The sequence below is a fragment of the Mastomys coucha genome, unplaced genomic scaffold (genome assembly GCF_008632895.1).
Source record: "Mastomys coucha isolate ucsf_1 unplaced genomic scaffold, UCSF_Mcou_1 pScaffold12, whole genome shotgun sequence".
NCBI lineage: Eukaryota > Metazoa > Chordata > Mammalia > Rodentia > Muridae > Mastomys > Mastomys coucha.
In genome coordinates, this window is record NW_022196894.1 from 42,285,996 (window position 1) to 42,305,003 (window position 19,008).

Below are 19,008 nucleotides of genomic sequence, written 5' to 3' on the forward strand. Positions count from 1 at the left end.
CGAGCCATTGCTGGGTTACGGGTGACCCCATCAGACAGTTCTCCCTGCTGCCCCTGGCTGACCTGAATGATATGGAGGGTCCCATGAAGCTTCTAGTCCAGGACCTTCAGGTGCTCTCCTCATTGTTGTTCGGCATGTGGGGACAGGTTGCTTCTGGAGGTGACAGCCATCTTGAGGTTGGAGCCGCTGGTGTGTTGAGTCATCAGGCAGCGTGTATAAGAAAGAGCCTTCTCCTGAGCCAGACTTGGGACCTCTGCAGTGTGCAAGGCCAGATGGCGTGGGTTAGGTCAAGCAGAATGGGCCTGCGCTTTCACGATCTGACACCTATCATCTAAAGGTATCAGAGCAGGTCCAGAACACACCCTGGTCCCCTGTGACCATCAGGAGCTGCCGCACCAAATTCAGCCAGTGATAGTTCAGCTTTATTGTGGGAGACCACAAAGTGAGTGAGTGTTCAGGAGCCTGTAGGCAAAGCTGCTTCTACTTCAAGGGTTTTGGTGAGCCTGTGAGTGACAGATGCTGAGAAACAAAGCCCCTAAGCAGAAGAGGGTCGTAACTGTGCACACAGCATCTTGCCCATGGTATAACTGCCCCATCGAGCACAAATGGCAAACTTGGGGATCCCTGCATGAAGCGCTGCTTGGCTCCGGGTGACAGACTTTGGACAGGAGCTAAAGGGAATGGGAGGTTTGGAGACTTGGGAATAAAAGCAGGAATGGGAGGGGCCTGGTTACCTGGCAACCTGCTGGTTCTGGAGGTCACATCCATTGCTAATGATGGGCTGCCTCAGTAGGCTGTTGGTGTCTTCCCGCTGCTTGAAGGAAAGAATCGGAGGTCACGAAGGGAGCTCAAGAAAGTTTCCAGTGCTCACCATTGAGCAGGGTGAGCTGTGGTTAACTATAGGGAGCTCAGCCCAGCAGCCCTGGGTGAACAGGGAGAATGCTCATTGTCCCTCCATATGTGCATCCGGGAGGCCCGCACTCAGGAAACCTTTACCTGTGCAAGCTCCGAGGCTGGGCAGTGCTGCTGAGGCTTCCTGCCTGGGCAGCCCACTGGAGCAGCAGGGCAGCCCCTGCTTCCGTGCAGTCGGCTGACACAGGCCCGTCCACTGATGCCACTGAGGTAAGGTTGCCCATTGGCTTGGTGACCTGGAAGTCCCCCCAGTGGCACCATTGTGTACTGGCAGGAGGAAGACAGGAGGGCACTCCGAGGAAAACCCAGATCTGTTGTATGTTCTGGAAGAACAGAAGACAGAGGTCTACTTAGCCTCCTCCAGCTGGAATAAAGTCCCACCCTCATAGTGTCAGAGCGATAGACAGGGAGGTGACTGTCCAGTGGCCTGAGAATACTTTTTCTAAGTCTTCCTATCACCCATTTCTTCTTTAAAGTGAGAAGCATAGAAAGACAATGGGCCAATGGCTTCAGGGATGGGGGTATGATGAGTGGAAAGGGACATTGTTTAGTGAGGGAGTCAGCTGCGGATACTGCTATTTGAGGCAGAAACTGATGGGCAAGTCAGGTTAGCCCAGGAGGAAGGGAAGGCTCAAGGCACCCCCACTGGACAGACGAGCAGAAAACAGGATGAGGCAGGAGCAATCTGTACATGAACGTGTTTGAGAAACAACTTCAGACATTTGAAGAAGATGGAGCAGCTAATTACCGAGCACCACGGGTAAGGAAAGACATTTGCTCTAGAGAGAGGTGAGTGAGGCAGGAGGGAGGAGCCGGCCTCAGATAGTCACTGTTTCGGGGGGTGGGGGGTGGGGGGGGCTTGAGCTCCCAGGGAGGTGGAGCTGGACCATTTGGCTCTGCCTGGGCACTGGCCTGTTTGGTGGGCTGAGAGACGTCTCTCCCTCCTTCCCCTCTGTGCTGAGGTGTTACTCACTCTGCTTAGACCAGGCCCTCCATAGGCAGAAGGGGATGAAGGTGACGATGATGAGGACTATAGAGCCCAGAACGACCCCAACAATCAGATAGGGCAGGTCGCTGGCCCTTGCCACCATGGCTCCAGTGCCCACCGGCCGCTCCATGGTTTCTAGGGGCGGAGGCTGTGGTGGGGCCAGGGTTAAGGGTGGGGGTCTTCCTGGCTGACCAGAGAATTTCCGAGCTGCAATTGATAAAACTCACATCAGTATCTGTTTTTCTGTCTTTTTTTTTCTTTTCTTTTTTTACAACAAATAGGACAACAAAGCGCCTCAATTCCATGGACATAGGAAATGGGGCCTAGATTCCAAGACGGGGGACTCAATATTGCTTATTTGGATCATGTCCATAACTTATCAGGACCACTGGCACCTAACATGCAATGTGCTCTTGAGGTGTTTGTGAGCCAAACACTGAGTCCGAGAGAACACAGGCGAAAGAACAATTAACATGTGTGAGAGTGGTCGATACACTCAGGTGGGAGAACTCTCTTCCACAGCTTTGCCATTCCTGGGTGGATTCACGGACTCGAAGTGCTAGGTCTTAGCTTGGGTTGTAATGCAGGGCATCTGCGGACTCCATGGGACAGAAGACAAATGGTACATTTGAATCTAAGATGGAACCCTTGTTAAACCCTATGTTCCTCACTGGCCTGTTACCACAGGTGAACCTGCATGGATTCTGATGTCACAGCCTCCTGCCTCACCACCCCTCACCGTCCGTCTGCCTCCTCAGATGCTGGGAGACTGTTCCAGTTCCTCTCAGCCTGTGTGATCTCTCCTGCTTTCATGAATCCCTCTATGTCCCAAGGACCGTGGAGGCAGGAGCCCGTCTGCTTCTATCAGACACTTTCAGCATCCCCAGCAATTCAGCCACTGGGAAACTCCCAGTCCTTCTCTCCTCCCATTCCCCCGTGGTCCATATCTCTTCTCACCCACTCCATCCCAATAGAGAGCAGCCACCTGGGTAATGATGCTTCAAGTGAAAACCTCGAGCTTGCTTTATATCTCCCAACCCAGCATGCAATCATCCCAGGTCCTGCTCGCATCTCCTCGAAAGCAATGACAAAAATCAGCCTCCTCACCTTTACCTCAGAGCCCCAGTTCTCTCCCCTCAGCCTGCCTGTGACTATCATTTCAAAGAAGCCCAACAAGGACACTCTTCCACCTCAGAGTCCCTGCAAACTGCACTAGCTCCTCCGGCATCCTTCAGTGACCCAGTGAGGCCGGTGTTTCTGGCCTCTCCCCTGAGCTGCCCCCTGCTTCTCCTCCTCCCATCTGGAGCTACTTTTTAGGCTTGGCATGTCCCTCACAGGGCACTCCCTCTTCATTCCAACTTAAAGAGTTAGTCCAAAGACCTGAAAAGATACATGAATGTGGGCTATGTGCACATCTGTCCCTCCCTTCAATGGACGTGGCACAGAGGACAAGTGTATACAGTAGGTGCTCAGTGAGTATTTGCGAAATGACTTGAGGGCCATGCATAGTGGGAGAGAGAACACATTTGCCTCAGCTACAGGGGAGCGTTCTTTTCTCTGACTCCTTTGCGATCCCATGGTTAGGTTTTTAGTAATACACTACTTCATCTCATTTTGAGTATTTAAAAACTGGACATAACGATGCCCATTCACCTGAACAATGTGCACATATGAACAAGTGCATGTATGTGCGTTTAATATGAGTTAGTGCAGAATATATGTGTGCTTAATATGCTTTAGTGCAGAAAATGAAGCTGGGCTTGTAGCTATATGAAACTGTCTGAAGCAGCTTCTACAACATCTTGGCTAGAAAACTTTGGTCAAGGTGTAGATATAATAAGTTTCCTGAGGCTCAGATTTCCTTCCCTATCATCAGGCTACAATTAAATTAAATTAAACCAACCAATATAGATACCAAATATCAAGAAATATAGAGTGTATAGAATATTTCCATCTTAAGATGGGTTCTGTTCCTAATGAGTTCATGAGTCAGTTAGTTCTTACATCCTTGAAGTCATCATGGTGGCAACCTACTTGTATTAACACACAGCTAAAGAAAATAATTTGGGAGGCAATTGATGAAGTCAGGGATTCTTGAAAAATCAAGGTCTTCTTGGAAGGGATACCAGTGTGGGTGGGAGCAGGACTCTGCTCCCGTCTCTTGGAATTCCTGGGATAGGAGAGGGCCCTGGAAGAATCACCTTTGGTCTCGCAGATCATGACATTGCTGAACTCGCTCTCCCCTCCTTCATTGAAGCACTGCATCTTAATGTCATAGGAAGTCTCTGGCTGCAGGTGGCTGATGGAGTGCCAATACCTGTCCCCTGGGAAGGAGAGTGAGAATCATCACGGTGATATATATGTCCTTTGCTTGGCCTTGATCACGCAGTCAGACAAACCTGATGGTCTAAGCTAGTGCCCGCTGATTAACACAAGAGACACGAGGGAATTATCTGTATGACCACTCATGTTTCTGTTGTGCCATAGTCATTAAGAAAGAAGCATGTTGAGCTGTTTAACTGGATAGCTCCCTGTGCATCCTAAGGGACTCACTGACACTGAGCATAGACTCCATTTTATGATTCATGAGGTTTTGACAACACCCAGACCCCCTTGCCAGTGAAGGAAACGCCATCGTCATCAACGCATCTTCTCACCTTCTACCATGTCCTTCTTGTAATCACTGTCATTGTCACTGTCAGTCGGTCTGTAGTAGATATAGAAGCCATGGATTGGGGTGTTGTTGTTGCTGGCGGGGATATACTACATGGAATAGAGAACAGACATGTTCAGTGCATCAGAGAAATCATTAAAGCAAAACCACCGGGCTGTGGAATCTTCTCCTGAGTCCAGAGTTTGAACTTCATGGAGGCCCAGCAAACATTCCTGAATAAGTCCCTCAGGCTCTCTGAAGAAGGCTGCAGAGATTAGGCATTATTTTATTTTGCTGATGGGCCCTGGAGCTTTTGGAAGCAAGAAGCAAATTGTACTTCTTCAAAGACTTTGATCCCTTCTGGGCCTCCCTGAAAGCATGAAGGGACACTGAACAAGTGTTGAGATTCCCAATGGTATCAGGTGAAGAGCAGGAAGGAGGGTGGGATGCAATCAGAAAGTGGGAACCAGTTTAAAAGAGACAGCCAACAATAGCTCCAGCTACCGCCAACTTCCCAGGATACCCCAAAGGGGCAGTCAGGTTTACTAAGTGGGAAGCCAAACTCACAGACAAGTAGGAGGAGAAACATTCCCACACTACTGGTGGCTCAGTCACTTACCATCCACTTGAGCATAATAGTAGTCTCATTGACTGCATCGGTGAAGGTGATGTAAGGTCCTGCCACGGGCCTCTCATACACACGGCCACTGTAGCCTGATACCACATAGGGCCGGGAGGGAGCACTGGGCTCACTCTCCCCTAGCATGTTCAAAGCACGGACTCGGAACTTGTAAGAAATACCTATGAGAGAGATCCTTCCTGAGCTTGGGAAATACAGCTGCTTTCCCTCACTGCCCTTCAAGACCCAGCCCAGGGATATCTGGTCAGCTCTTCCCCAGAGATGTCCACACAGGACCCATAAAAATCCTCCCTCATTCTCCTTAAGCCACACAGGAAGTGGCTCTGGACTCCTCTTTGGAGAGAGGAAGGAGGGGCTGTGGGGCTGAGGCAGAGCCACAAATTCCATACCCATGAGTACTTGTGGGGAATAAAGAGAGGGCTGAACTAAAGAACACCTTCCACTGTTCCTCTTCCTCCATGTGGTCCCAGGGCAGAAAGGACCAGGAAGAGGACCAGGCTCCTACCTTTCTCCAGGCCTGTGATCTCCACAGAGAGCCTTGAGGGAGGTATAGCGCTGGTGGCCAGTATCCAATCTCCCACTTTTTTTAGCTTCTTGTACTCCACACGGAAAGACTGAATTGGGAAGCCGCCGTTCCCTCGGGGAATCCAGGTTACATACACTGAGGTCTCAGAAGCCATGGAGATGGTGGGTCTGTCTGGAGCTTCTGGGGCTGGAAGGACCATGCACAGAGGAAAGACGTAGACAAACAGGGACACCATGAGATGATGCTCTGGACCAACTAGACCCAACCTGAGCCTGACAGGGCCTGTTCCTTCTTCTTCCCGCTGTTATATTTAGCATATCCCCTTGCATGGGAGAATCTCCAGTGCTGAAACTTCATCTACTTTTCTGCAGAAACAGAGGGTAGAGAATTACTGTTCTCTGGACCCCACAGGCTCAGTAATTCCAGCATTTTCTCCAAAGGCTCCAACGTGTACATTTTCATTGTGGTTCACTAAAAAGATGCAGAATATGTCGCTGGGACTCTTGGACCTCAGAACCCTAACCTCATTTAACCTGCATCAACAAGCCCTCTGTGACAGTTTGTCCTGATTGCTCTCTGCCTGCCCATCACTGCTGCTGGGCTTACGCGACAGGCGGCCGTGATCAGGCTGGCTGCTGCTTTGGAGACTGGCACCAGGGTCATCTCTCTGGATCTGCTGCTCCTTGCTGGCTACGATCTCAGGTTTGGGCCGCCGTCCTGGGTGAGAAGGATGGAGAACAAGTGAGAGAGCGTATGAGCCCTCCCTTACCAAAATCCTGTTTTAATTAAGAATCTGACAGGGCAGCACCAAGGTGATACAAATAAGATTTCAGGATACTGACAATATGGTGTAATTCCCAGCTTTGGCCAACTCTACTATTGTATTGCTATTGGTCCCTGTGCTTAGCAGGGAGGAGGGATGCCAGAGAGACTTTATCAGTCTTATGAAGAAAGGTAGCCTGTTAGCCCAGGCACCTAAGTCCACAGAGGCAGCCACCAGAGAAAGGATAGAGGTGAACGGAGTGAACAGGACTTTGCACCTGACCTCACTATAACTAGCTTAGGCCTTTGGAACTCTGAGCTAAGCAAAATATTTGACTTTACCTGTTCGGAAGGTGACCATGGCTGTCTGGCCCTCGCCAGCACAGTTGTAAGCTGCCATCTCTACTTCGTACAAGCTTCCAGGGTCAAGCCTGGTCAGGATGAGGCGGTGCTGATTGGCTGGAATGCCAGAAATGGTCCAGTCATCAGAGGAGTTTGTGACCTGCTGAAGAAGGTGACTGGGATAAGGACCTTCCTCTGCTATAGCGTCCAGGAGGGTTTCAGTCTGAGCCCAAGACGGCAGGAAGAGAAAAAGAGGACCATGAGCTAGGTTGAGGGCTGGTGGGACTGGAGAGCTCAGACTGGTTCTCCAAGTCTCTAAGGTAATGATCCTATCAAGGGAAGTTTGCAAGGATAGCTAGAAAGCCCGACTGATACTGCTGGCAAGTCCCCTGAAGGCCATTCCCCCATCTCCTGCAACCTCCTCATCTAATGGTCTCTCTGTTTGCCTATGGAGCCAAACCCGAGTGCTTCAGTCCATATTCTAGAGACAGTGACGAGAATGATAACAAAAGCTGAAGCAATGGAAAGATGATCATGGAGTGCTGACTCTCAGTGCACTGCCTGTCCCCAAGTCTCAGCAGTCAGTATTCACAAGCAAAGAGCCTCAGCCTGGAGAGCTGAGGAGTTCATCCATGGCTGCAGAGCTGGTGAGCACAGAAACCCTCACTTGAATCCAAAGAGCAAGCTCAGAAGTTACCTGTTCTAGACAGAGGATTCTGGAAGGGGAAAGCTCTGAGTGCAAGTTCTGACTGTATAACCCAGAGCAAACCCCCACACTGGTGAGCCCTGAGCCATTCATCCCTAAGATGGGCACATACAATGCCTTGGGTTACTCTGAAGTCAAATTAGATGACTTGGCACAGGTGAGGTTCCCAACAAATAAATGCCTGGCCTGTCTCCTGACGCTCTTGGCATCCTTCACCTTGTGAGTTTTCTCGCTTTAAAATTCTTCCCCTGTTTCTGCTCCCTGCCCTCGTTTTTGAAGCTTAAAAACAGGGTGTACATGAAGGATTATAAATGAACTTTTAATGGTTTGCTCTCTAAAAAATATTTATGGGAGGGTTCTGGGCACCCAGAGGCAATGGTGAGAGATTTTTTTCTCCCACCCACCATCTTTTAAGAAGGACTTTGTGGCCAGCTCTGTGCATCTCAGAAAGCCTGCCAGAATGGAGAGCTGAGGTTTGATTAAGAAAGCGACCAGCTGCTGGGGAAAGTTCTTATCCCTAAGTAAAGTATTCCCAAGTAGAACAAAACCTCCCATTCAAGGCCAGGGGATGGTCTGAGCTCATTAATGTCGGGCTTCCAGGATCTGTTCCAAGGGGAAAGGCTTTCACAAGCTGAGAATCCCCAGTGATGCTGGAAACCCAAACACAGTAGCCTGGGTCTACAGTGGACGAGATGAAACTTGCTTTGTGCACGTGAATATCAGCCTGACTAATTCCCAACGCCCTGCAAAAGACAGAGCCCAGAAAAGAAAACAAAAAACAACAACAATAAAAAAAAACCCAAAACCCACAACCCAGTGCTGACTTCTGATTCCGACCTTCTTACTTCAGTGATGACCATTAAACCATGTTAGCTCCATGAGCAAGAACAGCTTTCAAGACATAGTTTCTGTCTTGGCAACATTTATTTAAAAGCTCCAACTGTTCCACAGGGCAATGCTTAATGGAAGCCAGACTCAGCAGGGCTCCCGTCCTGACTGTCATTTTCCTGTACCTCCTCCTCCCTCTGCCCTCCCAGCACCGGCCTCAGACTTCCACTGGACCCAGAAATGAAAATAAGAAATGCAAGGGTAATTAGTCACTGTCACACACACTGGGAGGGTGAACTCTAGCATCAGCTTGGCATTTCCGGATTACTCCAGTGCGGTCTTTGCCTACTTGCCTGGCGAGGGAGGTAGCTTCTGGGCCACCTATTGGCCTGAAAAATATTATTCTCACCATCACACTGGTTTCTGTCTCTTGGGTACCATATTTGGCCTTCCCTGATCTTTGTCTACAACTCACAGGGAGGTGTCTAGTTACACAGGAAAATAAGGATTGGGACCAGCCCTGCCCTGGAACACAAGCTAAACAAGGCTGATTCTTTTCAGAAAGCCATCCACACCTTTAGCTGGCCCTGGGGGTGGTGTTGGGGACGGAACTGAGGTCTCCCTTATGCCTACATGGGAAACAACATGAGGGTGCAGGGTGTCGCTCTGCCTCCGGTACTTTTCTGACTACCTGAGGTCTCTGGGAACTTCTTTGGTACCCAGGTCTTCTGGAAGGGCAAGGCACAGAGAAGGCCAGACTAGGAGAGGCCAGTGGTGTTTGCAGCAGGGCCCTGGCTTGTGCAAAGCCAGAGCATTCCACCGTGTGAGGGGAGGCTTGTTTTCTTGTTTGCTTTTGGAGTAGAAAAAGGTAGGTAAATATTTTTAGTTCCATTTCACATTACCATATTTTCTACCAAGTGCACAAAGCATTTTTATAAGCAAAAATAATCCAAACGCACACAGGCGCTGCCTTTAGAGTAAATAGGTTGCTGGTATTAAATTTTTTTAATCCACTTAGGACCAGAACTTTTCTACTATCTGGTGGTATTGGAAAGAAACAGCACAAACTTGCGGTGAACAGAAATGCTTTATGAGGAATCTCATCCTTCTTGTGCAGCTTTGAAGGAGAGTGGCAGACAGAAGGCCCTGGTCCACCTCACCAAACAGTGGTCAGGATCATGGGACAGGCACAGCTCTGTCTCTACATCCTGTCACAGTCTAAAAGGCTCTCCCTGACAGCTCCTCCAACCCCTGGACAGGTTCCCTCTGTTGAGGGAAAAATAGCTAAGGTCTCAACAATATGATGTGCCAGGGGCTCTAACGCCTGGTTAAACAGGACCTACCACAACATCTGAGAGTTGATGGCATTTTATAGCCCACAGGGAGAACATTTGTTCCCTAAATATTTGTTTTCCTGGCTGGAGAGACCTGTTTGCCCTGCTAAAGTTCTCAAAGGTATGCTTAAGAATGAGCTTGTCTTGGTTGAAAAACAACTGACAGGGTGGGGGTGGAAGTGGGGGGGTGGGGAGGGATCGGGGAGGTTGGCGGTAGTAATGGAGGGGAGGGGAGTTATCTCTGGACTTGTGCTGGCACAAACTTCCAGGTGAGAGTACGCAAAGTTCACACCTGAGGGCCCATGCAGAGCCTCTGCCTGGGCTGGTCCGTATTACCACTAACTTTCCAGGCCGTGGTAGGGATGGGGATTTGAGGAGATGGGACGGAAGGCTATGGCTGTGTTGTACACTGGGTCCGGGCTTCAGACCAGCAGACAGAGCGACTCGATTCACCTTCACTAAGAAGAAGCTTGCTGTTGTTCGTCCTAAGGGGCTACAAACCCCTCAGCTCCACTGGTCTTTTCTCTAATTCCTTCACTGGGGACCCTGCATTCAGTTCGATGGATGGCTTGCCCCAGTGTAGGGGAATGCCAAGGCCAGAAAGTAGGAGAGGGCGGGGTGGCAGGCATGGGGAGGGGGGAGGCAACAGGGGTTTGTTTTTGTTTGTTTTTTTGTTTTTTGGAGGGGAAACTGGGAATGGAGAAATTCGCATGTAAATAAAGAAAATATCTAAAATAAACAAAAAAAAAGAAGAAGAAGCTTGCAGGGAGGGAGATGCACAATGTCAGGGTCATACCTTCCGATGCTTCACTACGTAGTACAGGATGGGTGCCCGGCTGCTGCCCTCATGGCGAGGCCGCCACACCAGCTCGTAAGAATCCATCTTGGAGGTCCGGGGTGAGCTGAGGATGATAGGTGCCTCTGCAGGGGCTACCTGCTCCTCTCCCAGGCACTTCAGGGAAGTAGGCTGTACCGATGTTGGGGGCTTAGCAAGCCTGGGTTGTTCCCGAAGCATCTGGTCAGGTCTGCTGGGTCTGGAGGGTGGCATGGGAGGTGTGGCGGCAATCGGCTTAGTATCCCTTCCCGGTCTCAGGGTTGTGTCTGAGGACCAAGCAGGAAAGAGAAGGGAAGGGGGAAGGTGTTAGTGGCTCTGATCACCTGCCAGGGAGAAAACAGAATAAAATCAGAGAAGACCCGAGACCACCATGAGCCCAATCTGTGACACACAACTAGGCTCTACAGAAGAGAAGGCTGGTGCTCCTGTCCTGCCAGAAGGGAAAGGAGGTCTTTGCAGGATGCTGAGGTTTATAGTTAAAATTGTATTGCATTTTATTCAGTGTGTGTGGGTGTCTGTGTGTGTCACAGTGTGAGTGTGGGTCCTGGGGCTTGAATTGGGGTCTTCAGGCTTAGCAGAAAGCACCTTTACCTGTTGAAGCATGTTGCTGGTACTGATGTGCCGGTTTAAGTACCAAATGTTCCCTCCAGCCATTGTCCCCTAATTGGTCCCTAGCTGCTAGAGCAATTTTGGGGGAGGCTGGGCCTCACTGGAGGAAGTAGGCCACAGAAGCATATTTTTGAAGGTTATCCTTTCCCTTGGTCCCCTCCTCCCCACTTACTATCTGCCATATAGTTTCTATCACAGAAACCGCCTCACTATGCGCCCAGCCTCAGTGGAGCTACGGCTCTGCACTGAAACCTCTGAATTCATGAGCCAAAGCAAGATCCCTTCCCTTCAAGCTGTTTGCTCCTTTGAACTTATTTTGTTTGTGCTGGAAAAAGTGACAAACCCAGAAAATTGGCACCAGGGAAGTGTGACGGACGCTGTAAGTAAATCTGCCATGCGGTTCTGCTGCCTTTCGGGTTGATTTATAGGGGGTGGTTTAGGATGGATTTGAGTGCTAAAGGGAGCTGCAGAGTCCTGTCGGCAGACCGTGATGGGGTTTAGGCGAGCTCAGAACAGGATGCTGACGGGGATGGCAGCGAGGCTGTACTTGGGACTTAGGGAAAAACAAGAACTCTGCTAGGAATTGGACTAGAAGCCATGCAAGTGCCCCTGGGACAAAGACTGTGGAAAGCCATGTCTGAAAGTGACGGACTAACTAGAGGAAATCTCGAGGTAGTCCAGCATCTAGGCCACCGCATGATTAATGCCAGCTGATTTTACAAGGCCTGTGGAGAGAGAATTAGGAGCAAGGAGGGATATGAAAACAATTTGAAAAATATGCATCAGGCTAAGGAAACCTCCTTAAAAGTCACTAAGGTCATCAGAGACATTAATAGGAAACCACATACTTTGCACCTAAATGGTACGAAATATGTCTTGAGGACATGTCAGGAAATAGTTGGACCTCACTCTGGGCAGCCTTAAGGGTATAAAGGTTTTAAATCATTTGAAAGACTTTGCTTTGAGATGAGAATTCTGGGACAACCTGCTTGCACAGGGTCACTTAAGGAAGCGTTTCCCCTTCATGCAGGCATCTGGGCATTCATGGGCCACAGGGTCGTAGGTGTGATCCACATGGGATAGGCTGGAGCAAAGAAAGGACTTTAGTGCCATCCACAGAGCACCAGTTGTGTAGCCATGCAGAATTCAAGAGCTGCGAGGTCAGGTGATTCCTCCCAGATTTTAAAGGAAAGCCCAAGAGGCCGGGCAATGCATAGCAGGATCACAATCCCTATGGAGCGTCCTTAAGAGAGTCAAGCATGTCGCTGTGGGATGCAATGGAGTCCCAAGATATTTAGAGATACCCTCAAATACAGAATGCTTGCAAAACAAAGCAACAGGCAATGTATGGCGCTTACATACATTGGCCAAGTGGGCCACAAACAGCAAGACTGCATGGTCAGGATGCCCATGACTGCTGAGGCATGGTCAGGCTGCCCATGACTGCTGAGGCCCATGTCCATGTTGCCCTAGATACTAGGTATGAAGCTACATGACTTAAGGCTTGTCCTACTGGGTTTTTCTTTGGCCTTCTTCCTTCTATGTCACTCTATCTTGTTGGAATGGTGTGTTTACTCTATGCTATCGTATGCTGAAAACACACAATCACTGATCTTTTATTTTGTAGTGGCTCACAGCAAAGAGTTTATCTTGAGTCTCAGAGGAGACTTTGAACTTGGACTTCTTTACGTGCCTTAAGATTTTGTTTTTTAATCTGTGTGCATGTATAGGCACGGATTTATGTGCACTTTGTGAGTACAATACCCTTTGGAGGCAGGAAGAGGGAGTCAGAGCCCCTGAACTAGACTTACAGGCAGTTGTGCGCCACCTGATGCTGGTTCTGATAACTGAACTCTGGTCCTCCAGTTGACAAGGGGTGGACGTGTCCTTTTACCTTAAAACTTTAACACTGACACACAGTTAAGTCTTTCCCTTCTCCACTGAAGTGACTAGAGGCAGGAATGCAATTGCGACTGCTCTCTGCAAATCTAGAAGCTAAGAGCGAGCAGCATGACAGCATTCAGTCCCAGCCCTACCTGAACCCCCTCACCATAGGACGTTGGCATCTGATAACTACTAAATTGTATCGTCCATTGTAGCTTTTCTCTTTCAAATTCTTTCCATGGTTCCATCTCTTTTATAGGAAGCTTTCTCAATAGAGAGGGTCTTTCTCATGCTTTGCATTCTCTACCTCACCTGGTGCATGCTGAGCACACAGTAGGTCCTAGTCAGTGCAAGTGTCGACTGAAGTGGCCCAAGCTAAAGAGAAAGGCCTTACTCATCCTTGTTTTAAAGTCCCAGTTATAAAGTACGATTCCTCATAATCATGGTAGCCCACAGACTTGGAAAATTTTAATTTTTTTTTTTAAAATCCCATCAAATAGGTCATATTCATTAACAAAAATATGCACAGCTGATTTATTAATAAGTCAGTATAATTTTGAACTTACAACTAAAAGTCACTACATTTGGCTTTATTTGAGAAAAGTACTGTATTCCTGCTCAGCAGGAATTTCTGACGTCTGGGCTTCTTGTACTCACCTGGCCGGGCGGTCCGCAGTTGGACCACAGCGTGGGCACTGCCAACTGCATTCTCAGCCATGCACTGGTACACGCCTTCGTCCTCAGGCCCGACACTGACCACCCGAAGGGCTCTGCGAGACAGCCGGAGGCGCTGGCTGGAGGTGAGGGGCACAGCATTCCTCAGCCATAGTACAGAGGGCGGGGGGTTTCCTCGAACCTCACAGGTGAGCTTTGCACTCTGGCCCCATGGGATGACCAGCTGGGACAGCTCCACGGTGACCTCAGGGGGTTCTGTGGAGAAAACAGATCAGAATGAGGAAGGTTGCATTTTCCCATCCCTAGGACCACACAGGCAAGATGAGACGCTGTCTCAGATTGGCTTCCTCCACACTGGCTGTTGGGTTCATCCTATAGGTGGAGTAGAGTAGGAGGGATGTCTAGGTGACCAAGACTACACCAAGATCTAGGGCCCGAGTCCTGGGATCTAAGAATCTCTGCCTTTCCAGCGTGCTTCCTTATTTATCAGCTCCACGGCCTTCCACTACAGAACCCTTTCTGTGTTAGGTTATATTTGTGATGGTTTGTATATGCTCCGCCTAGGGAGTGGCACTATTAGAAAGTGTGGCCCTGTTGTGGTAGGTATTTCACTGTGGGTGTGGGCTTTTAAGGCCCTTATTCTAGCTGCCTGGAAGCCAGTATTCTGCTAGCAGCCTTCAAATGAAGATGTAGAACTCTCATCTCCTCCTGAACTATGCGTTTGCCTGGATGCTGCCATGTTCCTGCCTTGATGATACTGGACTGAATCTCTGAACCTGTAAGCCAGCCCCAATTAAATGCTGTCTTATAAGAGTTGTCTTGGTCGTGGTGTCTGCTCACAGCAGTAAATCCCTAATTAAGACAATGCTTCTAGAAGGGCCAGGAAGATGAGTGAGAAGATTAAGGAAGAGGAAGTCCATGGAGATGCTCACCAAAGACCTGGACATTGTAGAGGATGACAGCTGCCCCAGGATCCCCGACCCCATTGCTGGCCATACAGCGGTAGGTGCCTGAGTCCTCCTCACTGGTGGTGTCAATAAGCAAGTTACTCAGCAGGAAGCGAGTCTTATTGTAGGCAGCAATGCTGGACCCATCCTTGGCCCACGTGACTCGAGGTGGCGGGATTCCACTGGCCACACACTCCAGTATGAGACTCTGGCCTTTGGTGACAATGACGGTCTGGGCTTCCAGTGGGTAGATGATGCGGGCAGCCTCAGCGGTGGACCCTGGAGTGGGGACACAGGGTAAGATGGGTCTTCCTCCCCCTGTCTCTGATGGCCCAGCTCCAGAAGGGCTCCAAAGAACAGGGAGTTGAGACAAAGCAACCCCTCTGAGCTCACAGCATAGCCAACACAATGCCACTCGTCACCGTAACTTGAGTCTTTTCACTACAGAGACATGAGGGTGCTAAGAGAGAAATTATTTCCTGCTTGACTTCAAGCAGTACACCCTGAGCCTGAGGACAAAGTGAGACATGGGGATCTGCAAGGCCCCTACTTGACCTCAACATCCAAAGGAGTGTGTGCCCCTTACAGAGTGAGCAGGAGCCGCTGTTGACAGTTACACATTTCTTACAAAGTCCCCAAACACAAATCAGTGGGTTCCTGCAGTGCGCAATGTTAAAGCAGCAGTCTTTCTCACAACTGGGGAGAAAGTACACCGAACGAATGTTTAAACAGTGACTCCAGTGTGCTGCTATCCCAGGGTCGCACAGAGCCTGCCTCATGATCCACTTGATGGGACAGCTAGTGGAGAGTCTCTATTCCTCCTCAGGAAGAAGAGAAAAAGAGTTTTGCTCCATTAGCTTTGGCAAAAACAAAACAAAACAAAACAAAACAAAAAAACAAACTACCTTGGGTGCTCAGTAGCAGCTCCCTGAGTATTTAGGGAACCTTGAGGGGTGCTCAGGAGGTGAGGGTGTTTGCACATGAATGGGGCAGCATGTGGGCCCACGTAGATTTTCAGCAGAGGAGACATCGGACACAATTTAAGAGTAAGGAGCAGAAGGTAGGCCCAGAGGCCATCCACAAGGGTGCCACCTGTGATAAGCCCAGCAAACTCATCCCTCTTGCAGAGTAACATGGAGCAACAGGAGAAAGGAGTTGCCCTCCACAGTGATGAGCTGTGGTGGCAAGTAAGGCTGGGATGTTGTCCCTGCTCTACCTCTAGGCTCACGGACCCTGAACTTGGTCCTCCATGTCCCCAGATCCTTCTCTTGCTTTCCAGCTTTGTTGGGCCTTATCCACAGTACCCTATAAATGATAAGTGAGCCTGGTCCTTACGGCGCACGCGTAGCCTGTCACCGGAGCCGGAGGTTTTCACTTCCTGGGTCACTGGGTTGTAGGCGGCACACTTGTACATGCCCTCGTCCTCCTGGCTGGCATTGACAATTTGGAGATTCCCCGATGGCATGATCAGGTAGTTGTCTGTGGAGACGGTTGGGGAGAAGCAAGATGAGGTGAGTTCGGGCCCAGAATCTTACAGTCTGAAAGTTCCCTAGAGATAGGGGGTCCAAGAGAGAATCAAAGAAAACCTGAAGTGCTGTCTGTTCTCCACAGAAAAGTTAGTACCGTGTTGGCAGAGCGCCAGAGTAAGGAAGTGACTAACTAAAGGCTCCTGGCTGCTTGGCTGACTGCCTCTGAGTTAGTGCTTGTCTGAGGTTCATCCTACACTCTCAAGGGAGCTAGGGAAAGGCAGAAAGGATGCAGGGCTTAGGGTTAACCTGGGCTTGAGCTCTAGGTCTACAGGAGCACACGCAGCATGATCCTGAGATGTTAATCAGTCTCTTAGATCTGTTTATAAAAAGGCAGAACATCTGCTGCTAAAACACTATTAAGATTGAGCCTCATGTCACACAAGTGGGCAAGAGGTGAGTTATCTAACTGACTTTAGCATTTCCGACCCATCTGTGTAACAGCCCCCACTCTAAGCCACCTTACTAGTGAAATCCTTCTACTGAAGAGAAATATTCTGACCCCTAGCCATTGTCCTGTCTGTGACAGCCACTGAAACACCATATTGTTCATCGCTGGCCTGGCAAGTTTTCTCTGCTCCTAGCCCAAGAGTGTTGTGGGTGGGTGGGGCTGGAACATGTGTTCAGGTTTGTTTGGCAGGAGGCAGACTCGCAACTTCTGGACAGCCCAGCAACAGGGGTGGCCCTCAATTTCCTGGCATGCAGGGTACTGGCCTACAGTCAGCTCTGAGCTCTGTCCTGGTGGCCTCTCCTGGGACTCAGGGTGTCACCAAGCTTGGGGCCTGCCTGCTGCTGGGCCACCCAGGTGTGAGCTGCTTAGGCAACCGCCAGATGGAGTGAATCTTGTCCCGGGCTGCTGCCAAGCCTCTGCTGGGCAAGGATTAGAGTTCCTGTCCTCTCTTATCTCTTCTCTGCTATTTCTGAGGGGCTGGGCCAGGGTGCTTACATTTCAAAAGCAGCTTTCTGTCTTTTCTGAGTTTCCTCCCCCTCTCCTAAGATTTCAATCATAAAATATACTCTTTTCATAAGCAAAACAAAAAAACAAAAAACAAAACAAAAGTCTGTAATATGGAAAGTATGCATTTTGAGTTACAAGGCAAGTTAGGTTAATTTGGCCTTATGTGTAAGTTTGTTGTGAGGTGAGCTGACTTCATTTTAATGGACCTATGCCTCCTTGTTGGCACTGCGAAGCACTGTGACCTCTCCTAAGCCAGCCATCATGTCCACTGTGGCCTGAGCAGGGAGCTGGGAGAGCTGAGGGTACCACAGTACCCAGGATATGGGGGAGCTATGCAGTCCCACCAAAAGACCGCTTTGCCGTGTGGGGGAAGATTCTTTCCCACCAGGGAACGCTGAAGCTCTGGGGACTCTAGGCTTGTCAGGCAGTCTTTCTCTACATGTCTTGTGATCAGGGCTTGAACAGGGGGAGCATCAGGAACCAGCCATGTGCTGAGCGTTTGGCAACACCCGCCAGGGCCCCACAAGATGAGTTAAGTCTCCGTGACAGGATGGAGGAACTCCATCAAGGAAACTGCCCCCTTAGGATTGTGGAAAGCCAAATGTCCGAGTACAGGACAGCTGGCTAGCCTGAGGTTGGGGCTGTCAACATTATCCTGGGGACTCTGGGAGGTAGCAACAACTGACACAAATGAAAGCAGCCAGAAGCCAGCTCTCTTGGGCTTCCTGCCCATTCCTTACCTCTAGAGGCCTCCAGCCACTCCTGTTTGACACTGTACCGGACCTGGGCTTTTGGGTGGCTCTCAGGCAGGTGGCAGGCAATGACGGCTGTGTTCCCTTCATCTACTTCAATCACATGCTGCACATCTAACTTAAAGTCCTGGAGATCTGTGAGGAGAAAGGAAGGCTCCTATTAGACCTGGATGGAGAATATCAGTGTGGTATCCCAGGTGGGTTCCTGTTGGGAGTCATAATAAAAGGCTTCAGAATTCACTCCAGGCCATAAGAGAATGCTGAGGCAGTTCTCAGACTCTGGATATATATATATGTTTATAAGGATTGCCTGCGTAGCTCTCATCACTGGATGTAGTTTAACTTGAGGTGTATATAAACATAAGTTTGGGGAGACATAGAGAACCCGGCTAGAAGGTGGCCAGAATGGTTTCTTCTGTGACACTGAGCCCTAAGAGTGAGCTGGTCCTATATACGGCTGTCCTAGATATGTGCCATAGTCAGGGCACAAAGGTCCAGGCACAGCTGTCAGGTGGCTCTATAAATGGAGACTGAAGAGAAAGATGAAAAGAAAAGCTCACGTTTTCCTCTGGTTCCATCAAGAGCAGCCTCCCAGGTTCTTCTCATACATTCACAGAAGGTGAGAAGTGACTCAGTTACGAACCTTGATCATAGCCAAGACCCCACTGCCTAGGGTCTACTGTCTCTTAATAACTACTCCTCTCTTTGGGTGATAGGTGGGGCTCTGTAGATGCAAAGTCTGGCATGTCCACACAAGGGACAGTATGACATGGTTTCCTGCCCCTGGAACAGAGCCAGCAGGGTGTGAGCCTCCATGCATGTTGATGGTTTCTGTGGGTAGAAGGCTTGTTTGTATAACGGTCTACATATTTTCATGTTCCTCTTCTGAGGAATGTCCCCTCTGCCAAGGTTAATGACTTTGATAATCAGAGACAGCATGAGTCTGGGAGGTGAAGGCCTGTCTATGTCTCAGCAAAATGGTAGAAAGCTGTGACTTTTGGGACAGCCCGTAAGGCTATGGGAAAGAACGCTGAAAATGTGAGTTTGAAAATATATAATTTCAGCAGCCAGTCCCACAACACACAGAGAAAGCCACATTCCCAGGTGATCTAACAAGCCCAGGATCCCAGG

The 19,008-nt window shown here is 49.5% G+C and overlaps 1 protein-coding gene across 5 annotated transcripts in view; it reads right to left on the reverse strand.

The window, feature by feature from the left end:
- The window catches only part of Boc (BOC cell adhesion associated, oncogene regulated), a 77,060-nt gene that overhangs the window by 1,571 nt on the left and 56,481 nt on the right, over nucleotides 1-19,008 (reverse strand). For 2 of the 5 annotated variants that reach the window (XM_031363968.1, XM_031363969.1), the window contains exons 4-18: nucleotides 17,866-18,012; nucleotides 15,977-16,120; nucleotides 14,627-14,920; nucleotides 13,677-13,949; nucleotides 10,488-10,792; nucleotides 6,824-6,986; nucleotides 6,326-6,436; nucleotides 5,699-5,905; nucleotides 5,173-5,354; nucleotides 4,558-4,663; nucleotides 4,102-4,224; nucleotides 1,886-2,107; nucleotides 997-1,235; nucleotides 735-814; nucleotides 63-253 (exon numbers count right to left, since the gene is read on the reverse strand). In XM_031363968.1, coding sequence (XP_031219828.1) covers nucleotides 63-253; nucleotides 735-814; nucleotides 997-1,235; nucleotides 1,886-2,107; nucleotides 4,102-4,224; nucleotides 4,558-4,663; nucleotides 5,173-5,354; nucleotides 5,699-5,905; nucleotides 6,326-6,436; nucleotides 6,824-6,986; nucleotides 10,488-10,792; nucleotides 13,677-13,949; nucleotides 14,627-14,920; nucleotides 15,977-16,120; nucleotides 17,866-18,012 — 2,787 coding nt within the window. The remainder of the gene's footprint in view (nucleotides 1-62; nucleotides 254-734; nucleotides 815-996; nucleotides 1,236-1,885; nucleotides 2,108-4,101; nucleotides 4,225-4,557; nucleotides 4,664-5,172; nucleotides 5,355-5,698; nucleotides 5,906-6,325; nucleotides 6,437-6,823; nucleotides 6,987-10,487; nucleotides 10,793-13,676; nucleotides 13,950-14,626; nucleotides 14,921-15,976; nucleotides 16,121-17,865; nucleotides 18,013-19,008) is intronic. The other 3 variants (XM_031363972.1, XM_031363971.1, XM_031363970.1) reach the window with 3 other exon arrangements.